The sequence below is a fragment of the Oryza sativa genome, chromosome 6 (genome assembly GCF_034140825.1).
Source record: "Oryza sativa Japonica Group chromosome 6, ASM3414082v1".
Taxonomy (NCBI): domain Eukaryota; kingdom Viridiplantae; phylum Streptophyta; class Magnoliopsida; order Poales; family Poaceae; genus Oryza; species Oryza sativa.
Genome location: NC_089040.1, coordinates 13660517 through 13672290, shown reverse-complemented (window position 1 = coordinate 13672290; position 11774 = coordinate 13660517). Strand labels below are relative to the sequence as shown.

At 43.8% G+C, this 11774-nt stretch overlaps 1 protein-coding gene across 2 annotated transcripts; it reads right to left on the bottom strand.

Moving 5' to 3' along the window:
- Nucleotides 1–2415: 2415 nt before the first annotated feature.
- LOC4340945 (amine oxidase [copper-containing] alpha 3, peroxisomal) lies at nt 2416–11005 on the bottom strand. 2 transcript variants are annotated; one of them, XM_015785593.3, is made up of 5 exons: nt 10076–11005; nt 3874–4261; nt 3672–3785; nt 2862–3421; nt 2416–2777 (listed from the first exon to the last, which is right to left on the bottom strand). In XM_015785593.3, the coding sequence occupies exons 1-5, from the start codon at nt 10897–10899 to the stop codon at nt 2567–2569; spliced, it is 2097 nt and encodes a 698-aa protein (XP_015641079.1). In that variant the 5' UTR covers nt 10900–11005; the 3' UTR covers nt 2416–2566. The 2 variants fall into 2 exon arrangements, with proteins under 2 accessions (XP_015641079.1, XP_015641080.1); XM_015785594.3 differs by having other exon boundaries at nt 2416–2771; nt 10076–10999.
- Between the last annotated feature and the right edge of the window lie 769 nt (nt 11006–11774).

The window sequence follows — 11774 nt, the reverse complement described above, 5'->3', positions numbered from 1 at the left end:
AAAATAACTTTCCAGCTCGAGAAGAACTTTCCGGCTCGAGAGGAACTTTCCAGCTCGAGAGAAACTTTCCGGCTCAAGAAGAACATTCCATACTTGAGTGTTACGATTGAATAGGAGGGATGGCGATGACCCCCTGTTACAACATTGTGATTTTCTTGCAACGAATTCATATTCTTGACAGAATATTCAACGACCGTTTGTCGCATAGGTGTGAATTTCAAGCAAAACAATATCGTTTTGTTTCAAGCATAGCATTACCTTCTTTTTTACGTGTGTTGTACATGCGTGATTACCGGTAAGTCATATAACAAAACTTTCAATAACATTTGTTGCAATATTTAATTACATTTTCCTCTATATGTTCCATGGTTGAATAAATTACGTTACTATAGCCAAGGAATCACATATGACATGTCATTATTTCTTACTTGAGCTTCTATGCTGGAAGTAGAAACACTACTACAGAACACCATAAAGCTGCCGGTTGCATACCTGGCATACGTGCTAGTTTCGCAGTTGGCACCAATTATCCAGCACCAATGACGTCATTGGTGATAGTTGAAGAACCAACACCTTTGTCCTCTCCCCGATTAAAAAAAAGAGAGAAGCCGACTCCAAGCATCGGCTCGGCTCGATGAGTTGATCGTTTCGAGCAACACCTAATCCCATCCATTGCAAATCACAAACTAACAAACAATTCTCCCCATCCATCACAGATCAATAACAATAATATGCATCCCATCATTCATATATAACAGATCAACAACAACAATTATCACAGATCACAGATCAACAACAACACAAGATCAAGAACTACATAAGCAAGATGAAGGCACTCTCCCCGGTCTCGCCATCATTGCCAATCCGTGTCGCCGTCAGAGGAGCAATGTGGAGGTCGCTGCTAGCAGTCGGGTCCTCTCCACGTCGAGGTCGCTGCCGGGGTACGTCTCTCTCTGCACCGAGGTCACCGCCGCTAGATCTGGTGGCACGACTGGCAGCGGTGATGGATGTGGCGCGGGTGGTGACGGGGCAGTGGCGTGGAGAGAGGAGAGGACGATGTGGTGGGAGGAGAGGGCGAGTGTGTGTGTGTGTGTGAGAGAGAGAGAGAGAAAGAGAGAGAGATAGCGCGAGAGAGATGACTTTGGTGGGGTTAAGCGGTGGCTTGCTCTGGTTATTTTTTTAGGTACCAGTTTTCTAAGAACTGTACCTATAATATATTATAAGAACCAGTTTATATTTAGAACCGGGACCTATAGTTTTTCAAAGGTGCTGGTTTCTTTTTTTTTCCTCACATGGTGGAGGGAAACGGTCAATATGTGTCGGTTTTAAATAAACCAGTAGATATGAGCCAGTACGTTTTTAGTAGTGAAAGTCATCCAAACTGTTGACTTTATTTGATCGATGGGTTCGGATCTATTTATACTACCACCCCAAATAGAGATAGAAAAATGTGGAGGGGTATTATTGTTAAAAAAGGTGCAGATGTGTGTAATCTTCATTTAGTAGGGACTAAACCTTCTTTCTCCATTTTTTTTGTGGCTTATTTCGATGGAATATGAGCATTGCTAGCGCAATGGATGACCACAAATCGATCTAGCCGAAAAAAGAAATAAATGACAAAGTTACCCCCAATCAATTGATGACGATTAGGGTCCCGATGTTCCGTTAGGTACTGATAAGTCGATTATGGAGACTCGACATTAATGATCCGAAGGCTTCGATCAGGACAACTGAACCCCTTGCTATCACTACACCACCCACTGTTGGTTATCACCCGAGCTGAAACACAGTTGATTTCGCCGATAAGGCAATCTCCTGCAAGCGAATCGTGTACACGCAAGAGGGCAGAAGATACAATCTGAATATATTGCTAATTAGGATGAAACTCACAAGTTAGGGTTCCACAAACTGAACTAGCAGAGAAACAACGATGGCAGAATAATCTAAGCAAAAACCTATCCTACTTCAATAAAGGCTACTCATTACATAGGTTCTAAGGTCAACCTAAGACCCTTGGACACATCCCTAATAGACTCCAGCATGATATACGGCCCAACATACTTAAAGACGGTAATGTAGAACCCGAACAGATTCTAGACGCTCTCTTGTTTTGATGATTCCTGTTGACTTAGAAGTAATTTCGATGTGAGTCTGGGCAATGATCTGAGTGCAAGCTGCTCATGGATGACAAGATGGGCTTGAACTTAAAATGAATGGACCTCCGTCTCCTAGTCCCGTGCTTAGCGTATCTAAAATAATGATGTACTCATCATCATTGTATTAGTGCATTACTAATTTACCTTATTGACGAACGGATCAGATCATTTCTGCTAGTAGTATACTACTAGCAGAAGAGTACCGAAGCATCACTCTACCTACCTACTATTATCATTTAGTAATGTTACAGTAAGGGCCTTGCCAGCAAATATGATCTTCTTACTGATCAAATCAAATAAAAATTATTGGACAAAAGGCGAACAATGTCTCCCCAATGGTCCGCTATATCGAATCATAGACGCACAAGATGTCTTAAATATAAATAAGATGCACGGCAGCATCAATCACATTAAGCAGATCCTCCAATGCTGCACGAGCAGTTTGGGGAGTTTTCGGGTGGCTTTGTTCTGATAAGCGGGTTCCTCTCGAAGAAGTTGGATGGACGGACCTCTAATGCACCGCTGATAGTTGGCATCACTGGGAAGTCCTCCTGGTACGGAACATGGTGCAGACCAACCGTATACCACAGTACAATGTCTTCATCCTTTATACTTCTGTTCCTGCCCCAGCATAGCCACGCCGTGGCCGTTCATGCGATGAGCTATATATATGGCATAGACAAAAGTCAAGTCATGGAGACATACCTCTTGCTCCAGGCGGCCAAGTTGTCATCTCCCGTGCTTTGCTCGGCGTATAATCCGGATGCCCACTTCTCCGACTTGTTATACGGCGTAACCCAGACCTGCTTCTTGGTGTAGCTTGCACGGCGCTCCGGGTAGTCATCGTCGGCCAACAATGACGTTGCTGTCGCACCAGTTGGAATGAGCCGGTAACCTACCTCATTGCCAATCTTCATCTTCTTGCTCGGGTTGACGAAGAGGAGGTCAGCAGGAGCGCTATTAATGTTCACCTGGCCTTCCGCCTCAGTCTCGGCAACCTCATATAGTACTGTCCAGTAGCTCCTCCTCGGTGTGGGAGCACCGCCGGTTGCACGAACGCCAGTGTTGCACTTAGGAACGATGTTGTTTTTGATGAAAGAGTTCCGGGTGCCATCAATGTCGAGGTCGAGGTGGTAGGTAACAAAGTGGTCATGGTAGACACCGATGGTGTTCTCGGTGATCAGCGTGCCATGTGTGTCTTCCCTGATTTGGTCGACGTGCGTGTAGTTTATGGCCTTCATCTCCAGGATACCGCTAAGAGACACCTGCAATATATGCGGCGATTGAGTGACAGACAAGGCAGACGATAAAAGGTTGTCAATCCATCTATTCCAAAATATAAGATGTTCAATTTTGTTTTAAGTCAAACTTCTCCATTTAATCATATTTATAGAAAAAATACAGCAATATCTAAACATCACACTGATATATTTATAAACTAAGTCAAAAATTCAAAAAGTTTGATTAGAACAAACTATAACTTCTTATATTTGGGAACAGAGTTAGTACGCATACCACAATCTTAATGGAGCCAACGGTCTTAAACTCCCAGTCCAATGTGTAGTCATAGTTCCCAACCGTCACCACCATCCTCACCACCAAGGTCACGTCCGGCCGGACCTCCGAGAACTGCAGCGAAAACCATGCACATCAAACAGTAGTTCCATCTTCCAGCAAAGGAGACATCAGAGAGACAGAGACTATGTTGGGTCATCACCAATCCGCCCAGCCCAATGCCATTGGTGTGGCGCCATGCGACATCACCAGCGTATCGCTCGAACAGACAGATCACGTCCTCGGCTTTCACGGGCTTGCCGTCGGAGCCGGCGTAGTAGCCATCCATGTAGACAGCGTTGGCTGGGCAGTCGGCACCACGCTGAAGCTGCGACGCCAAGGCTCCGAGGCCGTACTCGCCGGCGTCCGTGAACGTGTGGAAGTACCACTCCTCCTCCGGATCCATGTACGGTACGAAGATCTCCGAAACGAAGCCGCGGTAGAGCACCCGCCGCTTCAGCCCACCGGCATCGGTGTCGTTCACCGAGGCCAGAGAGATGACCGTGCCAGCGCGCATGTCAAAACCCACATGGAACTCCCAGTTGGCCCATCTGTAATGCTCATTATTGTGCATCAAAATTGTAACATGTGGCACCTAATTAAATTTTCTTCTGGCGGTTTGCATATCTCGGTGAATGTTAATTCAAAACGAAATTACGGAGATTTTGAATTGAAAAATGTTAGAATTTGTATAAAATAAGCTGAATTAAGAAATGAATATTTTGCCCGACATAATATCCTATCGGGGGACGGATAAACTCAAAATTTTAAAAATTACAATCTGAAATATTGAACCCAAATCGATTTGTGTGAACAAAATGTAAACGCAACCACGCCACCGAGTCTCCATCGGCGAGCTTGGGCCTTAGAAGAAAATTGCTGGGTGAAAGCTGTGCTGGTGGTGGTGGTGAATGAGGTGGCCGGAAATCGTCAGGTGACAGTCGTTTTGTTCAGGCAATTGTATAATATGCCCTCTTTTGATATTGGTCTTCTTCCTGGCTAGTTAAGGACATCTTATATATATTTACTATTCGATACGACACGGTGTCGACTATATACTATGTTAATGCAGTAGTAGTTAATTATCTCGGGTTATGATATGACATATGACCAGCAATGTCAAAGGCACAGAAAAAAAAAAGGTACTTCCATGCATGAAAACATGGATGACAACAAGCATATATTCTGATTTGGAATCACAAGAAAACACTCCTCCATATTTCAGTCACAGGTTTTTCTTTACCCCCCCCCCCCCCCCCCGCGTAAACTTTGATTGAAGAGCAATTTTACGGTCCTTGAAAAGATACTATGAGGTACATTTTTTTCTATTGTAAATTTGGTACCTTTTAGTACCTACGTAAATTTTACACTAAATTTTTTGTACCTCATAGTACCTCTTCAAGGACCATAGAATTGCTATTGATTGAAAGTGAATTCGGTGCCCTGAACTTTAAAACGACACATCCAACTACTCAAACTTTACGATAACATTCATATAATCTCCAAAGTTGGTTTTACAGTGTTTTTTTATCTAATCTGTATATACGTTGGATGAGTTTAACTACATGACATATGTATTATATCAGAGATATATATTAAAATTTTCCTTTTACCCCATGTTTGCTCTCATTAAAAATGGATACCAACGTAATACTAGTATGACATATTTATGGAGCATAAATTGTAAATGTGTCATATTCCTTATTTAAAACTTTTAGAGTCCAAATATGCAAAACCACCATACTTGTGGTGTACTTTAAACGGTATTACAAAGTCTAGGGTTAAATTAACAGAGACAAGTCGGCAACAAATTGCATGCTACGAACAGCACCGTCATCAACCTACTTTCAGCATCGATCACACATCAAAGTTCCTGTAGGATTTGGTGTCACAGTGCCTATACTCTTTCAGAATGAAAGTCTACATTTGAAAAAATACTACTACCTAATATCCGATTATCCGATTGGACGCTTTCAGTCGAACGAATCTGAATAGGCTCTTAGCATCCACGTCAACGCTTCTTTTGAGCATCGATCACACATCAAAGGTCCTTTAGGATTTGGTGGCACAGTGCCAATACTCTTTTGGAATGAAAGTCTACGTTTGAGAAAATACTAGTATACATATCCGCGTCATCACATTCTGTATAGATTTTCTTTAATCAAGTAAACACGCCAATTAACGATATTTTCACTCCGAGTCTTCTTCCCTTGCTGCTCATGCCAAAATGACTCATCTGCACTGCCGGCTGGTCATTGCCGTTGGTCTAGCCTTGAAGTCTCTAGTACAGAAACCTCTATAAGTGACAGTTGGGAACTGGCTTTACGTGCGATTTCCTAGCCAACACCTTTGCCTCAATTTTATTGGTGCCGGTTCTACAACCGGCACCTATACTATTAAAATAAAAAAAAAAAGAAGACGATGGCACCTACACTGCTGCCGGCCACCTCACCGTGCCAGCCTCCACCTCGCGAGCCTCCTCCACCACCACCGCCGCCGCTGCCACCAGATCTGGAGGTCGAGAAGAGGGAGGGCGGCGGAGAGGAGGTGGAAGGGCCCCTGCGAGAGAGAGGGGCCGGCCAGCCTCCTCCATCACCACTAACACCGCCGCCACCACCACCTCGCCGCTCGTGCACTAGCCTCCACCTCGCGAGCCTCCTCCACCATCACCGCCGCCGCCTCCACCGAATTTAGAGGAGGAGAAGGGGAAGGGTGGCGGAGAGGAGGGGGGAGGGCCCCCGGGAGAGAGAGGGGACCGACGCCTTCTCCACCACCGCCGCCGCCACCTCGCCGCGCGTGCGCCGATCTCCGCATCGGCCACCACCACACGGGCTAGCTGCTGGAGTAGGAGAGAAGGGGGAAGGGCACTCGGGCGAGGAGAGGGCCGCCATGCCCTCCGTGGGCCACGGCCGCTCCACCAGAGGCGAGAGAGAGGAGGAGTGAGGGACAGAGCGAGAGAGAGAGAGACGTGGCGAGAGAGAGAGAGAGATGTGGCAAGAGAAAGGAGGGGATGTGGATAAGTACTGGATGCCGGCGTGCCGGCGGTAAAAAATTGAGACCCGGTTTTTCTAATAGGTGTTGGTTTTTTAAAACAACCATCTCCTATAGTTGTCGGTTCTATTAAAAAACCAGAACCTACATTATAGGTGTCGGTTTTTTCTCTAGAACCGATACCTATAATACAAGTGTTGGTTCTATTAAAAACCCGGCACCTATAGTATTGACACCTATATTGCTTAAAGGTGCCGGTTCTATATTTTTTTCATAAGATAATCCAATAAATGACATTGACAAGCGTTTAAATCCAAAAAATGCCACCGACAAGTGTGAGTTTCAAGAAATATCATCGTACAAACGATTTTGTCCCAAAAATGCCATCGTCGTTAGGGTTCCGTCCATCCCGCACCATTAAGAGCTATATGATGAACAGTGTATGTAACGGCGTGGGGTGGACGGAATCGTAACGGCGATGGCATTATTGGGACAAAATCGTTTGTACGATGATATTTCTTGGAACTCACGCTTGTCGATGGCATTTCTTGGTTATCTCTTTTTTCATTGTGCGGAGGTGGGAAAATGCCCATAGGTGCCAGTTTTAAATGAATCGGCACCTATAAGGCCAGTCCTTATGAAGGTTTTAATAGATTTTTGTAGTAGTGAGTGAAATCATGCTCACCACCATGGCCTAACCTCCCCGAGCTTCACATACACTCCACAATCTTCTACACAACCACCAACGAGGAATTTAGAGTCTTCCATAACTAGCTAGTGCACATTGTTGTGCAATGTCCTATAGCTAGGGGTGGTAATGGGCCCAACATTTTGGCCTAGAAAATGTGAGGGTTGGGTCCAAAAAAGGGTTGGGCTGAAATTTAGTAGTTTTTTTGTGCTAAAAATATTTAAGGGTTGAGATGGGTTGTGAAAGAACCCACGGGCCTTGACCCATTACCACCCCTACCTATAGCCAAGCCAAAGATTCCACATTCTTTCTAGCCCAAATTGTCGGTTTGGTCACACTATGTCTTATCTGGATGCATGTCACTTTGTTTACTATCGTTGTAAGAATTGATCAAGGTCAGCCTGCACCAACTTCCGATAAGCCCCCACAATTTAGCTGCAAGCTGAAGCCAACAAATCATCATGCTATACTTAGCCACCAAATGACCCTAGCACCATATTTGGCCATCATCGATAAACCCTGGCCCTCCACCCAGAATGTGACTCCACTGATTGAATCGTCGATTGCCTCTAGTCTCAATCAACCCCTAACGTCACGCTTGACTGTCTCCTTGCTGAAAATAGCTCATCGAGATATCTAGGCTACCGCCCAAAGTATCCGACTCCACCGATTAGATCGCTCATTGCTACACCTAAAGCCACCATCGACCCAAGCACCATGTTTGATTGCCTCCTCATCAACTAGAGCTCATCGAGCAATTTGAACTACCTCCCAGGTGTATTCGTCACCACCAATCAATTTATGTTGATTGCCATCGTGCTCCACCATGTGCCAATATCCCTCTATCGACATCTTGTGCGGGCCACGCGTTGTGGGGCAGTTCTGTCGCACATATATCATGGATCTCGCTCTTGGATATGTCTTGATATTAAAGTGGTATCGGTATCACATCGATTATGATCTGCATAAGAGATCTATAAAAGATCCAAACATTCTAACGACACCACGACATAATATTTGTTAATGAGGTTTGACCAAAGCCTTCATTCTCAGGATATTGATTATGGGCCCTCCTCCATGATCTAATATAATTATAGCTTATCTGGGTATCCACGACCCCCAACTGGCCAGTCATATCTAGAGCAAGTTGGTGCAGCTGCGCTGGCAGTGCCCTGCCCATGTGGCTGTGCACCTACGCCCTGATATCATGGCTACTGCTTATGGTCTCGTAGTGCCAACTAAATATGTAGCTTTTTTTCCAATTAATTAATATAGAAAGTTTTATAGTCACCTTTTTTTATTAAAAGTACTAGAGATATTATGGATTGTTTTTATGAATTCTAAGTAATTTTTCAATACTTATTAAATTTAAATAAAATGTTGTAATAGACTTTAGCAACAGAGATTTATTAATTTCAAATTTAAAAACCTAAACCTTTCAACTCAAATTTTAAACTTTAAATTCAGTTTTTGGACTTTTAACTCCAAATCGAAACTTTCAACTCAAATTTTAAGCATTCAATTCAAAATTTGATCTTCCAACTTAAAATTTTGAATCTTTCAACTCAATGTTTAAAACTTTTAAATTTGAAACAATAAAACATTTTTTCAGTGTCCAAAATTTGAAAATTTTGACTTCAATTTTGAAACTTTTCAATTCGGATATTTTTAAATTTCAACTTGAAATTTAAAACTTTGAACTCATGTTTTAAGACTTTAAACTCGATTAGTTATTTATCATTTGATTATGGAGAAGTTAATTATAGACCTAAGTTAGGTCTTTTATATGGTTATAATCGGTGATGCCTCGCTAAGAGAGCGTATGACAAGAATCCTACTCTACTTCCATTCTAACACATATTACAATTCTATGTCCTAATGTATTACTGATATCGTCCTCAGTGGCGGAGGCAGCGTGGGGGCTGGGGGGTCTTTAGACCCCCTACCCCCTAATAAATCATTAGAGCCCCTATTAAGACCGCCCTAAAATTTAAATCCATATATCTATTGTAAGGGGGCTAAAATAGACTTTGTTTGAGATGGTTAGAAGGTCCAAAAGGCTGATGAGCCCCACTTTAATTTTGTCCTGGCGTGATCGTCCTCATTTGGCACAAACACATCCTTTTTCGGAATCACACGTGCATGCATGGACAAAAGAATCCTCCAGGTTTTAGTGGCACAGTACCCATACTGTTTTGGATTGAATGTCTACACTTGAAAAATATGCTATTCAAATAATCACATTTGTACCATGATAGAATTATTTATAATTAAGGAAATGCGCCAACGTTTTCATCTTCTATTTTCAGTGCAAAATATGTATCCGGAAATCTGAGAATGGCAAGATTGTGATCAGTTGATGTGAAAGAACTCGTAATCCCTGGTATATATATATATATATATATATATATATGATATACACCCTCCGTTTCATATTACAAGTTGTTCTGACTTTTTTCTAATCAAATTAATTAATGTTTATAGAAAAATATAGTAATATTTTCAATATAAAATAAACATATTATTAAAATATATTAATACTACATTTAATAAAACTAATTTGGTACTTTAGAGTTTTGCTAATTTTTTCAATAAATTCTATCAAACTTAAAAGAAGTTCTATTAAGTAGAAAAATAAAATCAAAACGATTACAATATGAAACGGATGAGGGATACGGTTGCTTACTTGACAAGATGGCCGTGGACGTGGAACCCCCTGCCCTCCGGCTGCATCACCACGCCGGGCGGCGCCGCCGGTCCCGTGAACGGCGGCCCGACCTTGTCCGCCCGGTAGTCCGTCCCTTCCGCCTTGGGCACCGTGAACACCGCCCTGTCCCTGTACCCGATGATGGCCATCCGGTCGAGGTCCACCACCATCACCACGCCTTCCACCGGCCGCGCGTAGATGTTCGCCGTGGCGTTGTAGTCCACCACCACGCACTTCATCTTCGCCACCCTGGCGCCGCCGTACGCCGGCTGCTCGGCGCCGAACCACCCCCTCGAGAGCACCCCGCAGCCGACCTCGCCGACGTCCAGCCCGCGCCGCCGGACGGACTCCACGAACGGTGGGTACGTGTACGGCAGCGCCATGGCCGCGATCTGGTCCTCGTCCGTGAACATCGGGAAGCCGGGCCCGCGGTGGACGGCGTGCGAGAGCACGGACGCGTTGTCGGCGGCGATGTCGACGGTGAACTCGTGCGACTGGCCGCCGGCCCGCGCGATGACGAACGCGCGGCGCGGCAGGGTCATTTGGGAGGAGGTGGCAGCGGCGTCGGCGGCGCCATAGGCGTAGGAGAGGACGTCCGGCTTGTCAGGCTCGTCGAGGCCGACGTAGTGGAAGAAAAGCGGGCGGGCCGGCACGAGCGGGGAGGCGAGCACGGCGGCGCGGATGGCGGTGATCTCCGTGGCGGTGAGCGGGTCGAGCGGGTGGTGGGAGTACTGGGAGCTCGCCGCCATGGCGATGGCGGCGGAGACGAAGACGATGGCGACGGCGACGACAGGATGCCCCATTGCCAGAAGCGATCAGGAAGCGTGTGGGGTCGAATGATCGTTTTTGCTTATGTACTTATATAGATGACCAGTTCTGCTGCTGACGAATTATACTGAAATCAGCAATGATCCAACAAGAGTTGATCTTTTTCCTGTTTAATCTTTAAAATATCTTGAAAATTACACAACGTTTCTGCCATTGTAGTACTAGTAAGCAAGGTCATTATTTCAGTATGTCAGGATAATAGGTGGTGTTGTTATTTTCCTGATAGCATGGTAGGATCAGGATCCTATAGTAGTAGTACATAACTTTATATTATTTTTATCCTAAAATGTAGCAATCTGGAGAGGGTTTAACATAATCTTTCCATTATTCATATTTGTTGTACTGGGGTGTGTATAATCCTTTGTTGGTATATTTAAGACGTGCGGAGAAAGCATAACATTTCTAATATGTTGTATAATTGGAAGACTACAATATTAGTTTTGATAAATTTAATTAACATTTTTTAACTTGTGTGAACTTAATCACATTATTTTCAAACCACCTTGTTTAAATTAATAATTTTGTATGATCGTAGGGATCAGGATACTTCGTATAATCCTGTAGGATCGTATGGAATTAAATGTGTATCGTGATACTCACAAACTTAACCACCTTAACTAGTAAGTAATCTACCTAGATATTTTGCTTAGCGGTACAAGTATTATCAGTTTGACTATTAATATATTTTGAAAAAGTCAAACTTAGCTCATTTATACCTAGATATTCCAATCTTATCTTCACAATATTATATATACTCCACATAATTTTCTACGGAGGGATTACTGTACATAACTTTCAACTCAATTATATGATGTATAGCATATGCCTGTGGGGTATGCATGATCCTTTC